This window comes from Festucalex cinctus, chromosome 11, assembly GCF_051991245.1.
Source record: "Festucalex cinctus isolate MCC-2025b chromosome 11, RoL_Fcin_1.0, whole genome shotgun sequence".
Lineage (NCBI taxonomy): Eukaryota > Metazoa > Chordata > Actinopteri > Syngnathiformes > Syngnathidae > Festucalex > Festucalex cinctus.
Genome location: NC_135421.1, coordinates 27,133,369 through 27,160,210, shown reverse-complemented (window position 1 = coordinate 27,160,210; position 26,842 = coordinate 27,133,369). Strand labels below are relative to the sequence as shown.

Sequence of the window (26,842 nt, the reverse complement as noted above, 5' to 3'; positions counted from 1 at the left end):
AAAACAAAATAATGAATGCAAATAAGTTTTCAGGGTGCGCTTTAAAGCCTTGCGTCATTCATTTACTCGACATTCTTAAATTGTCTATGGCAAGGTTATAAACATTGAGTCAGCGCAGCCTAAGCTCTCCTCTCTTTTTGTTTGAGCTCCACTCCAAATTAAAAGCCTCTTTCAGGACGCATGGATGCATTTAATGACGATCCGCTCTGATGGCACAGAGAGGAAGGTTGTTTGGAGAAAGGAAGCTCTCCTAGAGAAAGCGTCCCCATTATTGGCTTTGCTTTTCTATTCTTACTGTACATTTTCGCTCACAATAAATCCTCTTTTCATGTTATTTGCCACACACTCAAGCACCGTTGAAAACGGGCCTGGCATCAGGGTTAGGACGTTGCAAATGCGAGCCAAATAATGGCGAGCCGGTCGGAGAAAGCCGATTAGTAAACAGTTTAATTGATAGCCTCTGCATACAAATGGGTGAGACCTTGTCAGCGGACTTCATACGTAGCTCTTGAGCCTCAGGTGCATTGTCGGAACATCTTTTGCTGCTGTTAAAAGTGTGTAGGGGTGGGGGTGGGCGGGCATTTGGCAGTACCAAGAATTAACAAATGGGCGACAAAACATGAAACAACGTGAGTGCATTCTAAGCTCTAGGGTACATTGGGAGTGTGCTCATGTAAATATTAACATTCCAAATCGCCAATCTCCTTCATGTGCACAGTTCGTGGGTTTTATTTATAAAAAAAAAACGAGAAAAAAAACACTATAGATCTCACACAACATGCACGAAAATGTTTTTGTTGAGCAACTTAGAGTATCATAAACTTACTGTAGGATGCTGTTTGGAATCCATATGGCCATCGAGATTGAGTGTTGCTCGTTGCTAGCCACTAGTGTTGCATGCTTCCAAGGTGGCTCAGACCTCAGACGAAGTTCATGTGGGGTGGCATGGCTCAGTGGTAGAGTGGTTGTCTCCCATCTGTGGGGTTGCGGGTTTGATCCTCACCCCTGGTGACCATGCTGAAGTGTTCTTGACTGAACCCCGATTTGCTCCCATTGGTGTGTGAACGTGAGGGTGAACGTGAGGCATTGTAAAGCGCTTTGGGCATCATATGGTGCAGTAGGGCTAGGCTATATAGCCCAAATATGATTATGGTTTAATCTTAAAAACACAACAACAACAACAAATGTTTCAAGTTTTCATTTATTCAAAAATAATTCCTGGGCAAAATATTCAGACAACGATAATGTATACTGATTCTAAATCAGTTTTAACATAAACTTAACAATCAAATAGTTGTAGCTATTGAAAACATGTCTTGGAATCATCCAACATTCTACCACTTGTGCAAAATTACAAGTCACAGTAACATCTGGATGTAACAGAACATAAGAACAATAGCTTTTAACAATCAGAAGGCAAAATTTGATTTCACGATTTCGCAACAATTCGATTTTCAAAATGATGAATCAATTCATTCGATGTATTGCCCAGCCCTATGGTGTAGTTTTACCATTCTCCTTCGGGTGTCCGTAGGACTATATAACAAGAATGTACACAACTGGGAGTGACAATAAATAGCTTGAAGGAAACACTTGTTTACCCTTTGCCAAATTGCTGCTTCTTGTGAAGTTTGCTGCTACCATCAAGGATTTGTAACTTTTTATTGGCAAGACTAAGCAAAAAATTGTCTGGGCAATGGCTCGGATTTCGCAAATCTTGTAAGTCAAGTACTCGTAACTTGAAGCACCAATGTGTATAGCCTGTGAGGAAAACCATGATTAGATTCACTTGAAACCCTTTACCTTAACCGGTTACTTCAGGGTTCCACCAGAGTCGTGAAGTTGTCAGGAGATCGGAGGAAGGATCAAAGGAAGGAAAGATGAAGCTATGTGAAACCCTCCACCCACAGAGTTACAAATCCAGAATCTTTCACCAACCCCAGATAGATCTGAATTCCAACAGGATTAGGGAGACATCAGGAGACCAGAGGAAGGACTGAAGGAAGGAAAGAAGGATAGATGAAGCAGACTGAGATCCACAAACGCCAACCTGTACTGATTCAGTGACCGGGGGAGAAGCAAATTCTGTTTGAGTTTCAGTAGATGCTGGTGTGGTGGATTTGGCATGTATGAGAACCTCCACCAAAGTGGGGAGCCGTCGATCTCGACCCGACAAGGCAAACAACGCCCCTGACATATGCATATTTATTTCTAACAGTTCCAGTCTCTTCTATAGGATTGCAGGTGTTATTATTACAATCCACGGATAGCAAGGCAAGTTTATTTATGTACACTCATTCACTGAAGACGTAATGAATTGATACCTGAGTCAGGATGAGAGTAAAGCAGGAATTCCACGCCGACATCATTTTCACACGACAGGACGATTGCTTAAGACCGGTCAGTGCATGATGAGATTGGGGGGGCGGGGGAGGGGGGTTGCTTGCGGTTTGTCTCATCAGAGTGCAAATAAGTTCTCATCACTGTCCAGTGTAATCTGGCGCGCGGGCTGCATGTGCTGCTTTAAATCAAGCGTCGGGGAAGCTGCAGGTGCGACCTCACAGACAGGCAGCCCCCCCCCCCGGGGGCCTCGAGCGCGAGGATAAACGGCGAATAAACGGCGGTGCTGGCAGAGCAGCGAGCTGATTAACTCACTGCGGGGGCAGTTTCTCATCAACAACCCCCCCCCCCCCCCCCCACCACCTTTGTGATGACCGGGCCTGGTGTCACTTTCACTGGCGTGTACGCGCGCGTATGCCAGCCGGGCCCACGTCGTCTGGGTTACACTCGTAGCCAGATAGAGTTGGGATGTTTTAAAGAGTGAGAATGTGTGTGCGTGTGTGGGTTGCCTCTCCTGGGAGCGTGCTAATGTGTCAGCTCCATGGCTCATTTCTTTCAATTACAGCAGCTGGACCAGGCGAGAGAGCGAAAGAGCCCACCAGCGGTCCGCTGACAGCCCCATATGGGTCCCATCACCGCTTATCACCCACCCACTCGTGAAAAAAAAAAAAAAAAAACATGAATGTGACATATTGCCATCAACAAAAGCGGTTACACAGAGCACAATTTGCTCTTTGTCGTTTAATGAGCAGGTGACTGTGACAGTCTTTAGATGTTAAATTAATTTTTATTCATTTTCCCCCTCCCGCGCTTTCTAAGTCACCCTCAAACCATTTTGGAAATGACAAAAAAAAACATTCTAAATGAAATCCTACTGTGAAGCTAACTGCCTGAATATTTAAATAATAAATGGAAGTCAGCCTTAATCGTCTCCTACTCTCCAGTGGAATTGTCCAATTGTAAAATGTTGATTTAGCGCGCCGCATGAATACAGAGCGTCATCGCGCACGTTTTGAAACGAGCTGTGCTCTTTTCTATTGTATCCCCCCCCACTCACTTCCCTTGTGGTTCCAACCCCAAATTAATTAACATGATACAGAAATAGGTAGAATGCAAATGTTGGAGCCCTCACTTTGTGCCTGCGTCCTCCTTTGTGCGCCTTTATTGTACCAAATTATTTAATTGGGTCTCTCCGATTGTGCGCAGACACAGGAAGGAACACGGGCCATTGTGGGCCTTCGTACGAGTCACAATACGCTATCAAATTCAATTGCCATCAAAACGTCAGGCTGCCGGAGAGCCTGCAGCGGCCCCCGAGATTAATGAAGATCTGCATCAAGCCAAAGTGCAAGTCTGAGATTGGAGATTTCCCCCCCCCCAAAAAAAAAATAAAAAATAAAAGACCTCTTCACCAAGAACAAAGGAGGGCCTGAAAAGCGCTAGCATGTTCTGAAAGGGTGAAATACAACAAAACAAAGCATAGGGAGGATTTGGGCAAGCTACACTAGAAAGACACTTTTTTTTTTTTTTTCCTTCTTTCCAGTCACTTGAGTTGCCTAATTCAGTCAACAAGTTGAAATAGACAACACAATGCATTTTGTAAAAAAATATATATATATATATTAAATATAAATAATACATTTTATTAAAGCTACCAAAAAGCAGTTTTATATTTAGTTAAATTAATATAATATTAAATTAATATATTAATATATATTTAGTCACATGGTTTGTTTTAAATAATTCCAAATGTAGTTTACTAAGATAGTAAATTAAGTCTATCTATCTGATAGTATTTAATTTTGTATGCACGTCATCAAAAGCATTTTCTTTTAAAATGCACAGAATATGAATTGAATCCTGCATTCATCTGCTCAAACAGCAACAACGAGTGCATGTTGCATGTGTTTAAATGTGGGGTAAAATAACAGACGTCAGGATTTACCTTGATTGTGCGACCTGACGTGTGAAAAGCGTCAAATTAAAAACACTCGTCGTGTCCTTTCAAGTCTCCTGCCGTACGGAAAGAGAGCGTCAGAGACGCACCTCGGCTGCATTCAGCTCATGTGAATGGATTTTTCTCTTCATTGGCTTTGTCTGACTGCGAGAATTTGTTCCATGAAGGCGGCATGTCGACAGGTGGCCTCTTTCAACTCAACTTGGCGCGGCAGTTCTTATTTGTGTTTTTTGTTTTCTCGTGGTAGAGAGATAAAAGTATGTCATTGTTTACATACAGACACAATATTGGGTAACACTGTAAGATTGGAGTGTGGTACCAAAAATGTTCAGGTTTGAGTCACACTATTCTGATTATTAATTTAACAGTTGATTTTATTATCTGTCATATGACGGTTACAGAAAATAGCACTAAATCTGATGTTGTGCAGTTCTAAACCAAAATAAAAAAAATATAGTGTATTATTAAATGAATACCTCAATCAAATCAATCTGATCTTTTGTTAAGAGTTTTACCTTTCCAATTTAAATTAATAAATATAAATCCCAATTGAATTTTTCATAAGTCACCTATTGCATATAGCCTCCATTGAGGTATTTAAAATAATATCTTTCATTAAACAAAAGCAATTTGAGATTACCTACTTTTATACAAGCGCTTAAAATGCAACGTTTGCTTATGTATTGATTTTGGCTTGTTTGTGAGCAGATTCCCGCCTAAGAATGAATATTGAAAATGATCAATAGATTGTTTGGCGTTTGCTGGAATGTACCAGATTTCATACAAACTTTCAAATGATATCTTTTCACCAGTTTGGGACCGATTTCTGCCCTTCTCGATGTGTACCCTTGTTGATGAAAAAGATCCATTCCCTACCAACAAACGTGTAGTATTTTAGCATTTTAATATCATGCATTAAAGCATTTATGATTTCAGATGCGATGCTGCAATCCGCACAACAAAAGGAGATCCATGAAAAAGAAACGATTCCGCGCGGTGCCACCAAAGCATTCGGCCGGTGTTGTGTCCCAGCCCGCCATATTTACTTCATTTCCCGCCATTCATAGATGCTGCTCGCCGGACCGGAACATTCCAGCTGCCGCCTCAACATCTCATTATTTTTGGGAAATATCAAGCTTGTATCGTCTTGATAAATAATTCGCGCTCGTATAATGTATCGGACTAAAACATATTTTCAGGAGGGCGGCTGGGGTTAAAGTGCCAATCTCACCTCCTTTTTATTTATTTTATTTTATTTTATTTCGCCCCCAAGACAGAGATTTCCATATATAGAGTGACCAGGGCTCGTGTTGGGGATGGAGCGCGCGTCCTCCCATATTGCTGTCACAGATTGGAAATGAGGCCTGCTAACCTGTAGGCAGCCTCCCCAATCAGCTTTTACACATTGCCAATGCATTTGCGGCTGCTGCTGCCTCTGAGGGGAGAAAAAAAAAAAAAAGAAAAGAATTGTGAGGTTTTTATCTGAGCCGCTGACAAACATTACTCTTTAATGCAGTTTTGTCGGAATGCATTCTTATCCCTCTTGGAAGGAATTTTATCTACTTGAAAGCGGCAAAACGGTTGCCACAGGGAAGGATTTCTTTTAATGGACTACAATAGGCTCAGTATGGGACGCGTCCCGATTTCAGCGATGGCTCGATAGAGGAGGCCAGCCATATATTCATGGGAAATTGTTTATCTTCACGCGAGCTGGAGCCAAAGGCTGCGTGACAATAGCATTTCAACTTTCATCCCAAATGATTCTTTTGCACTCTTATATGCAATTTCAGACAGGTGCTTCAGGAATATCAATCTGCAAAAGGAGATGTCACAAAACGTGAATACAAACTATGTGTAGATATATTATACGTGTGGAAAAAAATAAAAAACATCCCTCCCCGTGGGAGGTAAACGTCCCACAGTTTACTATTCACACGAGTTGACATTGTCGCCGTCTCTCCTGACGCGTTTGTCTTGTGAGGTCCTTGTGACGCTTTCACCCCCAACCATCGCTTTTCACCATCTTGTTGTATCAGGGGCCAGCATCTAGGGACACAATTGTCGGAGCCCAAAGATGGGTTGGGGGGGGCGTCTGTGCGCTCTTTATGCCGCTCTCAGGAAGCGGGGACAATAAATCAATAGACTGTCCTCTCTGGTAGGGGCCAAATGTAAACAAATTGAAAAGGACCGAGAACAAAACAGATTGGCCACTGAAACAGACAAACTCAATGAGGGGGTCTGCTGCGAGAAGACAAAAAAAAAACAACCCCAACCCTTTGGGGTACTTCCCTTGCAGGCGTCCCCGTGATACTTGTCACTTGCAGCATGTTTCAGTCCGTCATGGGGTTTTATGTTTCAGTACGAGTACTCGATCTTAAGTTGTCACAGATACCAAGTATAGATACGACTACATACCCCCCCCCCCCCCCCCCAAAGACAATGAAAGATATTTTTTAAAGAAAGACTTTTTGAAATTAATCTAAATTTTCTATTCTTCTACTTGGTAATTTCGCATTTCTAGTTCCTGATCATAAAATGGCCACAAGAGGGCGTAATGAGTATCTATGTAACGGCCGACACCGATATCTAGTTTTGGTACTCATAAATCCCTAATAGAGAGCAGGGCTCTTCATATGTTTTACATTTATTGCAGATAAGTAATTATACTTTGTACTACTTTCCATTTTTACTTCCTATTCCTTACCTCTATCCAAAGCTCTTTATATATTTTATATTGATTGCAGAGTAGCCTTGCTTTCTACTTCTTGTTCCTGCTGCACACTGCCCAGGGGTCCGTATCAAATAAGCCAGTGCCTGTCAAAACTTACTGTAACTTGACAGCCATCCGATGGTGCTGTTTATTCACTCCAATCTTAAAATTGTATTTAATACAGAGCAGAGATTCTACTTCTGACTTTGTTTTCTTTCTACTTCACTTAGGCAGACTAGTGGGCAGATGCAAATTTATTATTTTTTTCTTTTCTTGGCTCGTGGTGGCACAAAACATTGAGCCCTACGTGCCCACACAAATATGTGACGTGAGCAGGAAAAAAAGAATGAAGAAATTGGAATTAAGACATCAGACCGAACTGTATTTCTCCTGCTTAAAAAAAAAAAAAACCCACTCATGCTGTAAGTAAGAATACTGTTGAAGATTTTGACAAGCTTTTTTTGACCTCTATAACCAGCTTTGAAAGTGAACATGTGCAGGTGTCGTCTAAATTCTTGTTTCTCCGCAGCCGTCTGACAGCGTGCAGCATCGGGCGCTCCAGGCCACAGAACTTGCCGCATGCCACAAGTTGAATTAATGAACCTCTTAACAGGTTTTGCATTTTTCTGCTTCTCAAATGAGAGAATCTGTTGTCGCCTTTTTATCAAACCTCTTCATATTTCACTGAGGTGGAATGGCGCGCGGCACATTTGCGAGGCAGAACTAATGCTATATAAATCTCAAGTAATGAGCGGGCCCCGGGGACGTCATCTAAATGAAGATTTTACAGCAATTTCAACATGGCTGCGATTTGACTCCTGCCTTAAGTGCATTTGTTTAACAGGTGCTCGGGAGAAGTGTCGCGATGTCTGCTTTATTAATTTCTGGCGCGCGAGTGGGCGGGGGCGGGCGACGGGAGGGGGAAAAAAAAAAAAGGGGGGAGTTGACAAACACTAATCAAAAGGTTGCGAGTGGGATGATTCCACCATTGAAGCAATGTACTCGCGCTTCATTTGCAAACTAATGATTCCGAACCCCCCGCAATCTGTTTGAGGTCAGCTCCTGTGTATTTTGGATACGCTTGGCTATTAGCATCAGTGAAAGCTTCAGATGTGTCAAACCTGCCCCCCCCTCCAGTTATAGCCACCTACTTTAATTTCCCTGCAGGCCTCCGAGGGGGACGAATTCAACTAAAATCACAAGCTGTTTTGTTGGCAATCCTTTGTGGCCTATAATGAATCTAATGAATATAAAGAGAGGCGAGCGGGGGGGGGGGGGGGGGTCAACGGGATAGAGGCGAATACATTTCAACCACTGCTGTGTTGCTTTTACTTGACGATTTGTGACCCTCAACAATGAGACAATGGCGAGTGTTTTTGTACCCTTAATTTGCCTTTCGGCCTCGTCTCTTTCACCACCGCGCGCTCAAAGTCGTCAGTCCAGGGAGGGCGAAAAAAAAAAAAAAAGTGCTGACCGCACGGTCGGCCGGACAAAGGGGACGTTCTAAGATGAATCCTATCAGGCGGCCAGAGGAGCAAAAAAAAAAAAAAAAAAAGGGAAAGGGACTCAAAAGACAACAAGTTAAAAGGTTCGAATGAGCCCCTGAAGCACTTCCTCTGCGCTCTATCGCACGGCAAACAGCACTTCCACCGCTTTCAAAAGTGACTGAGCATGTGCAGTGGCGCCCGCGAGAGGTCGAATTAAAGCGCTTCATCAGATAAGAGCCAAAAGGCCGAGGAAGGTGGCGGACGCGGTGGGGGGGGCTCCTCGGTTGGGGGGCGGGGCTCAGGTGGCAGGATGGAGTTAACGGGGTTATTGTTTTCAAACGTGAGCCACGCTGACGTCGCGGCCTGCACTCCAAACTTTGAAGAGCTCTTGGATGGAAAAAAAGTTCTGTATCGCTGGTCCGTGCTGGTGTGCTCCCCAGTCCCCGTAATGATTTCCATTCATAAACATGCGCTGTGCTACCCTCCACCTGGCAGCTGCCTCTGCGCGCAGGAGATTACTATTATGAACCCTCCAATCCCGAGGATAAACATCTCTCCACTTTTGAAGTTTGCCAGCATGAGGCATATTTTAGTGCCGTGCGACTTAAGCATCCCTTCAAGGTATCACTTGCCACATCTTCCTCTCATTTTACATACATTGTTCAACTTTAATGGGGATCTAATTTGTGTTATCAGCTTACGGGGCAGTAAGTAATAATTTGCATGGCTGCCCTAAGCAAATATGCCTCCATAAGCATCCCGTCGTATAGACACAAGAATGGATTAGCCGCCATATTGGCTATGCGCCGCCGGTCAGTGGTTTAAAGAAGCAGAACAGATAGTTTCGTTTGGTGACAATCGCTCTACCTTGAGATGGCGCCTCGGATAAAATGAAAATGACGGTGGCAGCCAGATGACATCGCCGCTTCTTATTTGCAGTAATGCGTTCGGCGGTCTTATAATAGCAAATACAAGAACCTTTAACAAGATAATAACGAGCAGGTTTGATTGATCTGATGTGACTGTGATTGTAATTTGCATTGGCATCTTATCTTATTGACGTATCAAAATATTTTGTGATGTTAACAATGTGGTAGTGGTTTCATAATATTTAATGTACATTTTTACCAAATACGATTAAGGGATGATCTCCACAGTGTTAGTGAATCTGCAACACTCCATAAAAAAGGTGGACATGCTGATCTTAAAACATTATATTGTACCGACAGACTACAAAGAACACGTTTTTTAAGTAACCCAAAAATGGTTATTAATCTATTAATGTTTGAAGTTTTAGTATAAAATTTTATTAAAAAATAAATAAAAAATAGAAGAGCTTCTAATGTTAGCTACCAAAAATTTTAACAATGCAGCAATAACAAGCGTATGATTGAGATCCTAATTAATAGATAATCTTGGAAAATTCAGTTCTATTTGTTCTGGACCATTTTCAGCTAAGTGATGAGCCACAAAATTTTTAGCCTAAAGCGTTGCCCTGAAAACACAGTCAAGTGTGAAATACTTTATAAAAAAAAAAAAAAAAAATCACATACCAAAATAATATACTTCTGTACTCTACTTTTTATTCAATTTCCAAATTTTGTATAAAAATTCAACTGAATGTTTGCATCAACACTTTTAGATTTTAGAATAATTTTTTTTTAAATATGGTTACGGGGTAGCAGACAAAAACTAATCTTAAGTAACCACAAATATTGTCAGTATGTACTTAAACTATTTGCTGTACCTTTTGAGGAAAAAAAAATAATAATAATCAGGCGAACTGTCTCTCAGGTTACATATTTAAACCATGCCGCCATCTTGGATTTGTGCTCTTTTTGTTCCGTCAATAAGCAAGCAATAGCAAGCTACCTCAAAGACTAAGTTTGAAAAAGCCATTTCAATTTGTCGAGGAGTCCTTCCCACCCTTGCTGACGTTACGCTTGGCCTTCATAATTGTATCTTTTAAGATCATAAAAGTCAACGCGTGAACTTGCATTCGCGGGGACGCAACATCTCCAGAGGAGAAGGCGCTTGATATGCGACTGGCTTGCGTCAGGCATGTGCGTTCCGCCTGTTAGCTTAGTAGACAGTTAATTGCCATGGTGGGTGGTTGGAGCGCTAGGAGCCTGATCTTAGGAATATGTCATATTTGTTAATCGGACATGCAGATGCAAATAAAGTGTGACAGACTGTGACCAACACCGCCGGAGCATAAATACCGTTAACTTCAGAAATGTTCTTGGCGCGGGAAGAACGCCGCATAAAAGCTGCAGCGACAGCCCTCCTGTTTATCTGTGTATTTATTTTGTTTAGCTATTTCTGTTCATAGGCCAATGTGACAAAAGAGCTGTGATAAAAATAAAAATAATTTAAAAAATGGAATACTAGGGTGCCAGATTGTGTCTTTTTTTTTGTGTGTGTGTGCATCGCAGCCCCATGCTAGGTGGGAATTGTCGGGCTGATTGCATTAGCGGCAAAGAATCCCCGTTAAGTGAAATGTTCGCCGCCGTTGAATAGAAGCGACGCTCGGGCTCGCGCGACCTAATTCATATTCCTGGAAGGCTTTTTAATTTGCAAAACACGCCAGCTATCTGACAGGAGGGCGCAGCCTCTTCAGGAGGGAAAAAAAAAAACAAAAAAAAACGGCGCCATTCAAAAGTTTGTAAAGCTCGTCCGCAGAGATTGATTAGAGTTGTAAAGATTTTGTATCAAAAGCGGCGCTGATTAGAGCTTACTCGCTGCTCATTTGCATCTTCGCGTGCAATCTCTCGCTCTCGTAGAGTTGTTAATGCTGAACTAATATCAATGCAAACTATATTAATAACCGCGCGGCGAGGTGTCACTTAATCAATGAAAACAAATCATACAACCGTGATTATCTGGAGGAGGGTGAATATTAATGTGTGAGTCTGAATCAATGTCGGGGGGGGTCGGAGAATCTGTTGCCTCCTGTTTACTCGCCGATTCTTTCTTTTATACTTCCTCGCCATCCCAGAGATCAATTGGGAATGTGACAAACAGGAATAAGTTATTAGAGCAATTCGACAACAAAAACACAGCCGATTGTATTATTCTGAAGTCAAACGGGGATACTCAAATTTCAATTAACTTTCGTTTGTCTGTGTTATTAATTAGGCGGGATGCGAGCGGTTTATTGTGTGTCATTATTCTCTCGCAAGTGGCATTAGTATGTCGCGCGAGGCCAGCAAATTAAGCACGAGAGGCAAGAAATGACTTTTTTTTTTTTTTTTTTTTTTGATTCGCCAGGTAATAGCAGCGGGGCCCCCGAAACACAGATTCTTTATTTCATTATTTGATAAGGAGGCCTCTAATGAAAATATCAGCCAGCAGCAACACAAGTCAGCGGTGGGCGTGAAAAGAAAAGTGGCTCGGAGGAGGACGGTGGCGGGCGGCCAAATACCTCATGACTGCGCTCTATTACATCAAATGTGAAACACACCTGGTGGGCTAATGGAGGTCAAATGTAGAAGCGAGCGCGTATGAGCAGTGAAAGACGACACAAGTGGCACTGCTTTTAAATAAAAATAAATAAATAAATAAATAAAAACCACTCATTTATTTGACATTGTTGTTCTTGTGCCAAAAAATTCAGGACAACCTTGTAAGTCAGTGCCATCCCAAATGGTCTCAATTTGCTGCAAAGACGGAACAACAATTGCTTTTCCTTGACATGGAAAGATGTTCGTCTGCTGCAAACTCTTTGGCCTGGTGTGGCCTATCGGTTACTCACTGCCGGTGATGCACACGTGTGTGGTTTCTACAACCATGCTGCAAACACATGACGGCGATAATTTGCTGTCTAATGCTGCAATGCTCTTATTTTGTAAGAGTTATTTCAGGTTCTTGCTTTTTGGGGTCTTTATGTGCAAATTGCACAGTTAGATCACCCTTTGAGCTAATCTTTTGTTGGACATGAAGATATGGCCCATGAGGTTTATAAAAGTACATTTCACATGCGGTTAGCATGTCTGCCCAGAATTCTGAAGTTCTGGTTTTGAATCCTGCAAATGCAATTATGCCATCTTGTGGCGGAAAAGTGACCTCAATACAAATGAATATCACACAATGAATATCACACTTTTTTTCTTTTTCTTTTTTTTTTTTACAGTACAGTACATCCTTTTACTCTGACTGCCACATGTTATTTAAAAAAAAAAAAAAAAAAAAAAAAAAAAAAAAAAAAAACAGTGCCAGCCGATTTCGAGCAATTTAACTCATCTTTCAAGGCAAAAAGAATGTTTGCCTTTACTACATATACAATGTGGGTACTAAATGAAATATCGCGTTCAATTCATCATAATTTTACTAATCGTTATTAATTGTCTTTCGCAGTCAAAGAGTTAATTTTAACTCAGAATTATGGAATGACTGTATCAATGACTAAAAGATGCAGGAATATTTATATTTAACATTTTTGAGTATGACAACTTAAAAAATATTGTACATTTTATTTTGAACAGATATAAAATGTGCGATTAATCGCGAGTTAACTATTGATGTCACGCGATTAATTACAATTACACATTTTAATCACCTAACACCCCGAAAAATAAAGTTAACTAAATACTAATTAAAATCTGCCTTCCAAATGCCACAAAACAGAAAAGTAACTGACAGGACTCCTGAGATGAAAACTTCCTAATGGATCATTTTTGACATTATCATCCAGATTTACAAGTTTTTATTCTTCGACGGTGATGTGTGTCAGATTAGCCGAGCCAGCCGCTGAGCCGCGTTTCCATTTTCACACCGATGGCTTCGAGAATAAAGACACAGCGTTTAAATAAATCGGCCCGCCGAGGAGACATTTGGCATCAGATGTGAGGCCGATAGCGTCAGCCTAATCTTGCAGCAGCCGCGTCAACTTAACTGTGGAGTTACTGCGAAGACACATGACGGCAGCTGTGGATTTAATTGGCGTTTTCATGATCGTCATGTCTGACAATTACAATTTCCGTTTGAAGAGATTCTCCATGCATGTTCCTTTACAAGGGTGTAATTAAACAATAACCATCTAAAATTCATGACTGATAAATATATGAAATGTTTATTAGCTGTTGTCAATTTTAGGAATAAAACATTCCCGGATTGCAATGGTATTGACATATTACTTAAAGTGGAAGTTAATACTACATTTGTGAAATATGAGTTATGAAGCAAAATCCAGCCAGTATATTTTATCTCAGGGGGTGGCCATTTTGCCACTTGTTGTCCACTGAAGATGATGTCACAACAACAACCAATCAGAGCTCACCTGATTTCTGTAGCTGCACTGTGATTGGTTATTACCTGAGACCTGAGTAACATTGATGGCATCTTCACGCAACAGCAAATGACAAAATGGCCGCCCACTGAGATGGATAAAAATGGCTGGATGTTGTTGCTTAACTTGTGTTATACTAACACAGTATTAACCAGAATACCATATTTAGACTGCATAGAACATATTGTTTAAAAAAAACAACAAAAAGGGTTACTGTTCCGTGTTTTTTTTTTTTCCAAAATAATTTCAATCAGGTCCTTGCCCAGCAAAATGAACTGTTCGTGATTCCAATATTAAAATTAGGAGAAAAAAAAAAAAAAGAGTTGCTTATAAACAACCAATATGGATTTAGAGTAAATATCAACCTCAATGGCACAAACCGATTTAATAATACTGTATATGATCTGATGTACTAATAAAAAGTGTGACCGTTGGAACTGTTAAACCTGAGCAATATTTATAATTGTGAATTTTTATCACTGAGTTGGGCCGAACCACTGATTCGTGTGATTGTGATTGTTACGTGGTATGAAGAAGCGACTTGAAGCTGAAATCGAGGCGCGACAGGTTGTTGAGTTTTTGAGTGAAAATGAAAAGTACAATTTTCCACTGGTTTTTTAACCGTAGTTAGCAGATAAGCTAAATGTAAGCCGAGCTTCTTCTAGTTTTCTGTCTGACTGGATGCACCATGCTGCCTCCCACAGGTCAAACTTGGTACTACCTCAGGCATCTTTTTTTTTTCTTTTTCTTTTTTTTTTAAATCCTCCACCCGAGTCAGAGTTGTCCAATCTATAAAGGAAGCGGCTTGTTGTTGTTGTTGTTGTTGCGTGTCCCACTTTATCAGGCATCCAGCAGCATTGTCCCATGGGAGTTAACTTTTCGTCTGTTTACTGGCATCTGAAGCCACACGGGCTCGATCATGTCTCCGGGGGCCACAAAAAAAAAAAAAAAAAAAAAAGCAGGCAAATCACTGCGCATTAAGACCAGACACACAATGGACAACAATGGCTTGCATAAACACTATTTAGAACTATTCACATGGCATTGAAGAGATGGGCGTCGACTGGCCATTGCCGCAAAGCCGGCGCATTGTGGCGAGGTGAAAAGAAGTCTAATGAACAGGAAGCCTTATTTGAGAGCGCTGACAGTAACCGTACAACAGGCGCTTTGTGCGCTTGCCACCAAGCCTGTGGCTCTCTACATTAGGAGAAATGATGAGAACGTAACCTGAAAAGACACACTGGGCCCTTGGACCCGCGTAAATGCAAGCGCACAAGAATGGAGGCTATGGATGGAGGGACACACACACACACACACTGTCGCCACCTTTACCCAATGACATGCACACAACATAAGACAGCTCTCATGGCCTCCCTCAGATAAATTCTCAAGCCAGACACACACACCTCCACACACACATCAAACCCCCTCCAAGCCCGATGGAACTTTGAAGTGCATTCCGGTTAGTTTGCCACCAAGGAGTCTCAATTTCAAATGTCGCAGTTAAAATGTCATACATTTGAAATGATATCAAAGTCTGCAGGGGGAGTTAGCAACTTTGGAGTTCACACACTCTGACAGAGTCAACCCCACACCCCCCACATCCCCTCCCCTCCCCAAGCTTCATCAATCTGGGACAAAGGGATGACATCACCAATAAGCGCAAGGGCCTTTAAAGCAATAAGCCTTATTTACTGATGAGCTGAGCCCCCCTCGGGCTATTGTCTCGGCACTTTCCCTCTCAGGCGGGAGAATCAAACGGCACTTTTCGAAGGTGGCCGAGCATGGCCTGGGATTTAAAACTCATAAAGTATGAAAAGAAGGGGTTTTTTGGGTTTTTTTTTTTTTTACACACCCGTTTTGGGAGGGACCGTCTCAAAAAGGGGCAACATGCATTGTGCGATTTCGTCCAAGCCAAGTGAAAGTATTGGAAGATCAAACATCAAAGGGTGATTATGTTCACAGTAAGCATGTTTTGTGAGTGGTTAACATGTTTTTCCCTTTAAAATTGGTATTAATTCAGAATTTTTCCTGTATCTCGTTACTTATATAATTAATTTTAAATTAATTACAACATATCTGTAAAATAATTAAATTACAATGTGCACATAAAATGCATTCTTTTTTTTAAAAAAATAAATAAAAAAATATAAATACAATGCAAAATCAGAATTAATTATTTTTTATGCATATCTAAGTTACATTTAATACTTTGTTACTTTTTTGTTACAGATTTTGCTTTTCCTTCATTAAAAAAAAAAAAATGTAGCAGCAGTTTCTGATATTGACACACACTTGATAGTTTAAATGGCACTCCAGAGACCTACATCTACATTTTTGCAATACAATACCCAAATTTGAATATGACCCCTTTAAAAAAAGTTATGTCGAACATTAGTACCTGTACAGTTAAAGCATTTATGATGATAGTTTTGAGTTAGTCAGTTCTATTTTTATTATTAGTTGTGAGAAAATCAGACAAAATGGAAGTTTACCAGCATCCCGGAGAGCTCTTTATTAATGGTTAAGGTGACTTTATGTCAACTCCATTTGTCGTGTGAGTGAAAGTGGGCCAAGTTCAGACCAGGTGATCAACCGCACAGGGGGTGTGACTCATTGCGGCTGAAGCATGCTGGGTAAAACCAAGCTTTCATTGCAAATAGTGCGCGCCCACTTGCATTTGTGATCAGCGAGTTAGAAATCAACAAACTACCATCAACGCAGACTTATTTTTAACGGTGACATTTTCTTGTGTCATCACATGCTTTTCAAGTGGCGCCATTTGTTTTTTGTTTGGCTTTTGCCGCACACGCACTCACATCAGGCCTTGGGAACTTGTCACACATCCACTTTGTAGTCGCTTTTAGAAAGACACAGCACGGCAAAAGTCTCCAGGGGGTGGGACGCACCCCCCGTGTCACCAGCCAGGAACAAAGCCGCCATAGTCGATTCTCCTAATTTCGACGGCAGCCTGTCGAAATCCCGCTCGCTCGCTCGCTTCCCTCGTTTTGGCTTCCCGTCTCCCCTTCAACAAGTACTCGCCGACGGGGTCGAACGCTCGCTTAACTTGCCGCCATTCAGACGCGCGTGCAATTTTGTTTCCATTTTGAAAAACGATCACAAAAGAAAACGCTGGCAAAGCAGAAAGTTACCAAACCTTAAACAATCTGCGAGCATGTTTGTGTTATCGTCCATTCATCGACCGAATGTCAGTTGAATGGCGTTTCTCTTTAAGTGACACTATTTGACATTTTTCATTCAGGCATTGTGCTGACCGTATCCATTAAAAGCACATGTATTTGCACACCTATTAAATGACACCATTATTCCGAGGTATCCTTCCGCCTCATAATACTTATTGTGCAAACTTGTGCGCGGCAGCTATCAGGCGGAGAACAGGAGGAATAATATGCTGACTGTGATGTAGATAGTGCCATTAGAACCCCGCCCCCCCCTCCCCATTGTGGAGACCCCCACCCCCTTTGTCAATGCTGCGTCAGGTGCTCCAGCTGCCACGAGGTCCCCCAGACCGCCATCCTGACACGGCGACACCAAGTAATCACCGATCACGCTGTTTAATCACTGAAACAAGCACTCCCGAGCCCCCCTTCACCCCCCCTTCCCCCTTCTGTCAATATCCCACTGGCTCATTATCTGTTTGGATTGCACATCCTCACTGTCAGATAAACAGAGTGGAAAATTAAGATTAAAAATATGGTAATTTCATTTGAGGCAGCAGGCAGGCCCTTCTCACTGGCCCATTATGCTATTGATTACCCCCCCCCCACCAATCCTTCCACCCCAATTCCATTTCTCTTTTTCAATGTAAACTTTAATCTATTTGCAAGGCAACAATTCAACTCCCGGGGGGGCTCTTTGAGAGTAAGTAACCATTTAATATGACGCTGGCTCAACACTCGCCGCCTTTAATGAATTGTCTAAATCTCCCTTCTGCGTGTGCGTGTGCGCGTGCGTGCGCACTTCACCAGCCAAATGTGCGGCTCATCCATTCTCGGCTCTTCCCGCCATCCGCCGCTATGTGCATCTCGCTTGCTAATTGAGCCGCTAATGACAAAATGACATTGTAATCGGCCGTCGTCACGATTGTACCGCTGACATGTTAAATTAAGCGAAGAGGCCGCATAGCGAAACTCAAACACATCGTTGGAGTCGCTCAATGAATTGCAAGGCTGGAAAGGACAAAAAAAAAAAAAAGTCAAGTTGAGGTACGACATTTTTATTGCATATATCTGATGTCTTAGATTGACATGTCAAATATTTACAATAGTTATATCATTATATAAATACATGTTTATACTGTATGTAGCTTGAACGTGTGTTGTGACTGTGGCTCGCCTTTCCCACACACAAGGGCATTACAAATGTCCATGATAGTGGGGATTTCTGAAACCAATGCCAATAGGAAATATTGGGGGGAAAAATTGGGCTAAATTGGAGGTACTACTGCCACATTCAATCTCACAGCTTCCACTGTACTTGGTGGAACTGCTAGCTTAAATTAACACAAACGTGGACATGGAGCGTCGGGAAGACATTTTTGCCCTCTTGTCAAATACTTTACTAGTTAAGATCATCAAACAAATGGAAATATCAGACAAAGATAACCCAACTAAACATAACATGCTTTTTAAATTATGGATTTAATTAAAGGAAAAAATATTCAATAAAAATAATAATATAAAAAATGATAAGTACTGAGCAAAAAAAGGCATCCATGGCAGAATTTCATAGTGAAAAAACACAGCTGACCAAAATGAACATCATGGCTTGTCTTACTTTAGCGATATTAGTTATTATGTCTTGCATAAATGTAACAGCCTTTAAAAAAAAAAAAAAAAAAAAAAAGTCATGGTGGTGGTTGTGTGATGGTCTAAGGCTGCTTTGCTAATTCAAGAGCTGGACGACTTGCTGTGATTGATGGAATGATACATGAAATCTGGTCTTCACCAGAAAAGCCTGAGGGAGAATGTTCGGCCATCATTGGTGACCTCAAGCTGAAGCCCATTTGGGTTCTGCAGCAGGATAACAGTCGAAAAAAAACACCAGCCAGTCAACTTCTGAATGACTTGGAAAAAAAAACGGAAGTTTTGGAGTGACCTAGTCAAAGTCCGCACTTGAATGAATCCGATTGAAATGCTGTGGCATGACCTTAAAAAGGCCGTTGCTCGAAAACCCTCCAGTGCTGCTGAATTAAAGCAATTCTGCAAGGAAGAGCGCGTCGATATCTTCACAGAGATGTCAAAGACTCGTTGCCGGCTATAGAAAATGCTTGATTTCAGTTGTTGCTACTGAGAGTAGCCCAACCACTTATTAAGCTATAGAGATCAAGTACTTTTTCCACACATGGCCACGTAGCTTTGAATTTTGAACTTTAAAAAATAAAATGAAATCACCTATATTTTATCCTTATTTGGGTTATCTTTGTTTGATATTAACATTTGTGTAGAAGCATTAAAGTGGAGAAACTGCAAAAAATAAAATAAACATCTAAATTTGAAAAGAGGGCAAATGCTTGCTGTACTGTATAGAAAACAGCTTTTCGGTTTTCAAGGCAGGTGACATGCTAGTTGTTGTTTCCTGAGCTGAAGTTGACATACGGTACGGTGGTCATGTTTTTCAAAGTGCAGGAAGACTCATCATTCAAAACAAAAGAAGTAGTAGAGTGGTACCTCTACTTACGAACGTCCCTTCATACAAAATTTTCAAGTTACGAAACTTCTCAACAGGAAAATATTGCCAGAGTTTCCTGAACGCAACATACTTGCAGCTGCTCTGCCATTGGCTATTACCTTAGCATACTGCATGTAGCTATGTGTGTAAAATAGATAGATATTCGATGTATCTATGTCTCGTCCACGTCATTCCCACCTCGGGCTATGAGGTGTTCAGATAGTTTGACGTAAATGTATTCACTAACGGCCGACGCATTTGTGCAAAAATTCATACAATTGATGATTGATAAAGGCTACACTGCACAGTAAGTTTTTAATTGCGGCGAGACGGGCCTTTTTTTGGAAAAAGATGCCTCGCCGTACCTGAAGTTTCCGTGAAGTTTCAGAATTTGTTGGAAAGAATCACCCAGAAAAAGTGTTCACCAGTCGGGCGATCGCTCACTATGACGACGTTTGCCTTGGACGTTTTTGAAGGATTGTTAAAAAAAACAAACATCCTTCGTTCTTGACAAAAACCAGGCAAAAAACACTTCTGAGAGAGAGAACATGAACCAAAGAGGGCAAAAAACGATGAGGACAGCAGTTAAAAAGGTAAATGACCATCATTTTTATTCCCTACTCTATTCTTTGTTTTTTGACATTATGCACAACTCTCATTTATTGTGCAATATTGTAATTGTAACATGTATTTGTTACGTTTTGATACATTTTTATGCTTTATAAAACATTTATGTCTGAATTTTGGGAGGCTTGGAACGGATTAGGGCATTTACATAGAAAATGCGTCTCGACTTACAAAATTTTCTACTGAAGAACTTTCTTCCAGAACCAATTAATTTCGTAAGTAGAGGTGCCACTGTAGAAGGTACAAACAATCATTATTGAGCTTTCCTTTCCCAAATAATATCAAGCTCACCTGTCCGTATAGCTCAGCAAGGAGAATTGAAGCTGTCATTCATTTAGTGCAATAAAATGAATACATTTCAATATGTGCACTCTGTCAATCTCCGGCACAGGATTTGAATTCCCACCCGAGAAGCCCGCAGTGCACATACAGTAACATAGCAAGCTGTTATCAGTAAACAGTCACGCTATCAATAAAGGCACAGACACACACCAAAGTGGACATTCCACAATGTACAACCAAATAAATAAATAAATACTTCCACCAGGGCTCGGTCAAAGACGCCCTCCAAAGTGTCATAGAGACGTCTCAAAGACGACGTCCTGGAGGTGGCGCGCCTCCCGCTTTTTGTTCTCGTGCACCTGCAAGCATAACGGGAGGGGGGGGGGGGGAGCGGCGTCACGGCATACGAGCGCACAATCGCGGCGACGATCTGTTGGGCGGCCGCGTTTATGACAGCTGCAGTCAGCGCCGGCTTGACGGGATTTGTCAGCCGCTCAAGCATGCCAGAGTGGCTTATTTAACAGGGGAAACGTTCAGTCCTGCTGATAGGATGGAACTATTTATCGAGGAAGCCTTGAATTCTTCATACAAATAGTCAGGAAGCGAATAACTGCAGTGAAGGCGACATTATCTTACCTTAAATGTTACTTTATAATTTGCCTACTAGTGTACTTGGGATCTTGGTATGCTTCTGTACTGTAGCGGAATAATTAGGATAAGAATATAATAATAAATAATGAATTTACAGTACATATTTTTTTAACTAGCTTTTTTTTTTTTTTTTTTTTTTTTTTTTTTTTTTTTTTTTACCAGAGCCACCCAAAATTGGTTCCTAGCCACCATTTGACAATCACTATTCTAGTGGTTGTTAGTTGGTCTTCCTAACATTTGAGAGGTCATAAGTTTGAGCCTTGCAGTGGTTGGTGTGTTAGTGAGAATTTGTGTTTGTGAATTTTGTGTTTGTCTCTTTTAAAACACTTAAATTTCAACATGATGTGTACAGTTAGTCATGATTTTATGATGGCAACAGCTCTAGCCTGGAAATAATGAATTGATTCATTATTCTTTATGGGGAAAAAAAAAAGTTTAGAAAGGAGAACAAAACTGCAATTGTCAACCCACTATAACAAACTCCTTGAAGTAGAAAATATAGCCTGATGGTGTAGCGGTTTACCCGCATACTGGATGTATTGGCGGCAAAATACAATATTGAATGCCTGCCATGTTCGTGCAGTAGGTTGCGTTCGAACCTTGAGAAAGAAAAAATAAAAAATGACAAAAAGCATCCAGCTATGAACGTTATAATCCAACGCTTCCATTTTTGTGAGCTTTTCTATTAACGTCTTGTGAGAAGAGAATGCCATTCACCGGGCAGAGGAAAGTTTGAACAAAAAAAAAAAGCTGCAAACAGGAAGTCGGCAAGGCGCGATATCCAGAGAGGGAGCGGGAGAGCCTCTTTCAACGCGCACAAAAGCAGAAAGAGGTTGATATCAGATTATTGAATGCGTACAAACTTAAGTGACAACTATAGAAACTTGTCACACAACATTTCTGTATTTAATGTAAAAGTGGTGCTAGACAGTAATCTGATGAAAGCGGGGAAGCGGCGTACAATGCGGGAAAGGCTTGGACAATACGTCCCCGCCAGTGGAGCAGTGTGCAGGCTAACAGCACGGCAAATAATAGCGCAGTGTGCTGACGCTTCCAAATCACTATTTTACTCATTTCACTCCTCTGGCTGACGAGATGGACTGCAGCTGATAAAGTTGTGAGGAAATGAAATGATGCCCACTTTTTTTTTCTCCTCGTCGCACAAAGGCCCGTTTGAAGTTGCAATGCAATGCTATCTGCGGCCCCAGACAGATGCGCAGAGAATGGCGCGGAACAATGACGAGCCCGCCGCTCTTATCGCTCGTCACTGTCCGAGGGCGAAATACATCACAAATGAATTTCACTGGGGAAAAAAAATATGGACATAATCCCCATAGAAAGTTTATCCCCAATTGCCATGAAGTTAAACTCAATATTTCTTCAGGAATCATCTCCAAAATGATCTCAAAATTATGTGGAGGGGCGAAGATTATATGGGCACTTTTTTTGTGATAATATCTGCGGATGATAAATCTACAAAGAGACCATTTCTCTTGAAATTAATGTTCTGGTGGCTGTAGTGCTTTCATTGAAAATGATCAAGTCAAGGGTTCATCTTTTGCTTGACTGTATTATTGCGAAAGTGGAGTATGGGTATCATTTTATTCATTTCCGTGATGGGTGAAAGTTATTGATCCATCAAATAATTATATCACCTCTGATGCAATATCAACACACCAGTGTCAAATATGAATGAACATTTTTTGATTCACTCAAAAAAAAAAAAAAAAAAAAAGAATAATCAATGAATTGTCCGTAGTTCTAAAGGATAATTTGATCCTCAAGTATCAACATGAATCCAAGTACATTTGATGTATCGATTTGCGTACTATTCATTTAACATGATGTCATGGTTGGTTATTGTGTTGAAAATATTGTGCTGGTATTCTTAGGTTTATTGTGTGGAAAATATGTTGATATTGTATCATGTTTTATGGTTATTGTGCTGAAATTATCATATTGATCTCCTTCCGTGATACTATGGATATATTACACAAAATGTCATACCGCTATTGTATCATGTCTAGATAGGTTTTGTGTGTAAAATGTTAGGATTATCATACTTCGGGCTGATATACTGTAACATGAAATATGGAATGGAAAATATAGTCAGTATCATATACTTTTTGTTCAAAAAAATTGGTCCAATATCAAATTAGCTGAAAACTGGGGCATACAATTACTGAGGTTCGATTGTATTTAATTCTCGCTGTTGTACGGGAAATATTGTGCCAATATTGTATCGTAATACTATATTTTGAAGGGGAAATCTTTTGTTGGCATCGTATCGTGAATTACCTGTTTGGCCGCTTGCAACAGTGAGGCAGCCTCGGCTCGACCTGTCTGCTGGACCATTTGGTAGAAAAGCCCTTGGTGGTTCTGGAGTAGCACGTAAGGCTCATCATATTCGTGGATCTTACTGGCATCCAGAACCTGCAATCGCACAGACAACTATACTATTGTTTTGCTTGTGCCTGCACCTGCGTGTTACTACTTTCCACATTTCTGCTTCTCGTCAGCAGCAGCAGTAGCTCGGAACATGTCATTTTATGTGACTCATGTTGACAGCAAACACCTCCTGCTGGACAATTAGCAAGCATCTACTTGTAGCCTGATATCCGTGTGACAGTCGACTGCTGAGTTGTACAGACTGAAAATCAGAAAACCAGCCACGCATTACTATTGTCAAACACAACAATCACATCCTGAAAATGACCATTTTTATATCCTCACCTGAGAACCACACAATGAACAGTGCCAATTAAATAACAGACTGCATTTATGCCCCAAGACCTTTCTTTAAAATAAAAAAAAAAAAAAAGGCTACCAGTTTTTATCTTAATTAACCAGTTTGTGCTGTGGGATTGTTAGTAAAACTCTCTGAGCCTTAAAAAGAGGGTCCTAGTTGCTGAGTTAGCAGCTGTGGTTTTTAGGCTCAGCGGTCAGAGTGCTCAACTCCCGAACGGGTGACGAGAGGGCGTTGCAGGTTTGAACCCTGATTAGGTGTTGGTTGCACAGTGCTGGAATGCTACAATTACAGTGGGGCTATGACCCAGATTTGGGTGTGAGGTTTTCAGGGGGAGTGGAGACATGGGGGTTAAATGAAGACCCTAAATTGTCCATAGGTGGGATTGAGTGTGAATGGTTGAATGGTTTCTCTGCCCTATAATTGGCTGTTGACAAGTGCAGGGTGTAAATACTCTCGCCCAAAGTCAGCTGGGAAAGCCTCCAGTTCATCTATGACTATATAAAAAAAAAAAAAGTGGTATAGCCGATGGGTGGACGGATATTTTTTTTTTAAGAACCGCATGCGTTACGGGTTGGTCAAAACATGAAATCGTGTCATGTATGGGCAGCAGAATGTAGAGTTCCCACAACTGGTTTTGACTCGGGAGACATGAAAAGTTGAGTTTGCGTGTTGAGCAACTTCTCCTCGTCAAATCTGGGACCAGGGTCTTTTGCGGGGACTTTATTTAGTTCCCCCCAGAACCTAATGTCAATCCAGGTGCATTTAACACAAGTATAGGTGTGACCCAGCTGCTCAATATTTGGCCTTTTTTTGTTTTTTTTGTTTTTTTTTGGGGGGGGGGGGGGGGGTGACCAGTTAAGTGCCTGGTCCCACAGAGCCCTCTATAGACTCTTGACAAACGCGGCCACAAATGGCACTAATTGGCACCTCTGCAGGCAGTTGTAGGAAAAGGGCCAAAGATAAAGTGGCACGAGAGCCGGCTCAATGAGAGGAAACACTGTGATGAGAAAAACAGCAGCGTGATGATTGAATTTGGTCTCTGTGGAGGTTTGTTGCAGGCCCTCCTAAAATAAAAGATGCCTTCTGGCCACAATGTGCCATCTACAAAGGGCTATTTTTTTCCAGTGAATGTGAAAATGTTTATAGGGTCCACATTAGCATGTGATGAATTTAAATACATTTGATTAAAGTCACAGATAATTGTGCAGGTAATTCTGAATCGATAATGAGCAGGTCTGTGTGTCTGAGTTATAACCTTTCGAACGCAGGACAATGGAAAGTTACCGCCTGGTAACCTTACCAGTATTCTGTCACAGTCAATGATGGTGTTGAGCCTGTGGGCGATGGTGAGGACGGTGCACTCTTGAAACTTGCCCCGGATCGTCTGCTGGATCAGGCTGTCGGTTCTAAAGTAGCACAGAACACAACACCTGAGAACAAAACACTCTTCTGAAAGCGCCCCGGGCGGGGATTTTACGCGGCGCACTAAATGCAGCGAGGTATGTGTGTCTGTAGACTTGACAAAACAAAAAGGCTATCGGAGCTCAGTTACAAAGTGTCACGATGTTCACTGGGGAATAGAAAATGTAAACACAAAATAACATTAGGATTGTCTGATTTTCGGGTTATAGTTTGTATTGTAGTGCTTTTTTGCCCCTCATAGTTAAGATTTTACCTTATTGAATATTGACTGAAGTTTTTAATAGTACATATGCATTATCAAATAAATAGTTTTACATGCAATAAGTCTAATTCTAAACATACATATTAAATTCTACTAAATTGCCCAGTTGGGTGATGATATTTTCATTTCATATCAATCATCCTAGTAAGATCGTCTGATTGAATCCTTTTTGAGTGGCACTTCCTGATGACCTTGGGTCCACATTGGCCGTGGCCTCGTCGATGACGAGGATGCGGTTTTTGCGCAGGATGGCCCTGGCCAGACACAGCAGCTGCCTCTGGCCCATGCTGAAGTTGGAGCCCGACTCAGTCAGCGCCGTCTCCAGCTTATTGGGCAGCTCCTCCACCGTGGCCTTCATCTGCACCTGCGGAGAGGCAGAGCGCGACCCCCGACCCTCCGTCACTCCCGTAATAAAGGCCTCCCGCCGAGATGCCTTTAAAGAACCATCCAAACACACCCATTAACCGCCTGGCACAATGCAAGGCCAGGTCCACTGATGACCTTGGCCAGTGCTCTCTTGTGGTCCAGCCTCGAGCTTTAATCCAGGCCAGCAAACCCATTCAGAGGCAGGACCAGGAGCTGAAGCCCTTCAATGTGGGGGGAGCCCTCATCCTGATTGGCCTGACTGCCCAAACACCCCCCCCCCAGCACTTTCAATGCTTCCCAGTTACAAGCCGCACATTGAGCAGGGCCCCATGGCCCTAATGGGATTTCCCCCCATGACTTGTGGCGAGCAGGGAGGCTGAATGGCGGCATTGTACGGGGGGACAGAGGGATCCCCCCCTGGGCCGGCAAGGGGGAATCATTCAGAGACAGGCTGGAGTACCTCTTGGAGTGCATTCCACAGGTCCTCATCTGTGTGCTGGCTCAAAGGGTCCAGATTCTTCCTCATGGTGCCCGTGAAGAGAACTGGGTCCTGCGGATAGATGGATATAGAAAGAGAAGGCCGTGGCCAGGAAAGATAATGACTAGGGCTCGGATGCATGAAAGGGTTAAGACGGCCTTTATGGAGCGCATCTAGGAAATGTGTGTGGGGGGGGGGGGATGTTCACAAAAGGCTCGATACACTCCGGAGTCCCATTCAGTGCTTTGGCCGACTGTGCTTCACTTTGTTGATCTTTTACTTGGAGAAAAATAGGGCTGAGAAGTGGAATACAATAGATTTTGTACAGTAGCCACATTGGTCAAGATTAGTGCTTGTCATCTTAAAATAACACTCATGTACATGTGTGAAATGACTATTGCAACAGGTGGGACACTAGCCAAGCCACGCTCACCTGTAGCAAGGATGTATGTGACATGTACAGCATTTTTAGGAGTTGAAATTATTACAGTGTGAAGCCCCTCCAAATGCAACAAAAGATAATTGATGAAGGC

At 41.8% G+C, this 26,842-nt stretch overlaps 2 protein-coding genes across 16 annotated transcripts in view; one reads left to right on the top strand and one right to left on the bottom strand.

The window, feature by feature from the left end:
• LOC144030138 (ATP-binding cassette sub-family C member 4-like) overlaps positions 1–26,842 on the bottom strand; it is a 65,883-nt gene that overhangs the window by 8,833 nt on the left and 30,208 nt on the right. For 2 of the 5 annotated variants that reach the window (XM_077536131.1, XM_077536132.1), the window contains exons 27-31: positions 26,292–26,381; positions 25,657–25,829; positions 25,082–25,187; positions 23,331–23,465; positions 4,782–5,732 (exon numbers count right to left, since the gene is read on the bottom strand). In XM_077536131.1, coding sequence (XP_077392257.1) covers positions 5,550–5,732; positions 23,331–23,465; positions 25,082–25,187; positions 25,657–25,829; positions 26,292–26,381 — 687 coding nt within the window. In that variant the 3' untranslated portion in view covers positions 4,782–5,549. Of the gene's footprint in view, positions 1–1,235; positions 1,997–4,781; positions 5,733–18,002; positions 20,741–23,330; positions 23,466–25,081; positions 25,188–25,656; positions 25,830–26,291; positions 26,382–26,842 lie in introns of those variants that run through there. The other 3 variants (XM_077536134.1, XM_077536133.1, XM_077536135.1) reach the window with 3 other exon arrangements.
• The window catches only part of LOC144030146 (uncharacterized), an 84,309-nt gene that overhangs the window by 35,021 nt on the left and 22,446 nt on the right, over positions 1–26,842 (top strand). For 6 of the 11 annotated variants that reach the window (XR_013287204.1, XR_013287205.1, XR_013287206.1 and 3 more), the window contains one exon: positions 11,765–12,015. The exons of 3 other annotated variants lie outside the window; for them this stretch is intronic. The gene's annotated coding sequence lies outside the window, so the exon portion shown is untranslated. Of the gene's footprint in view, positions 1–7,536; positions 7,875–11,764; positions 12,016–26,842 lie in introns of those variants that run through there. 2 more of the 11 variants (XM_077536150.1, XM_077536149.1) reach the window with 2 other exon arrangements.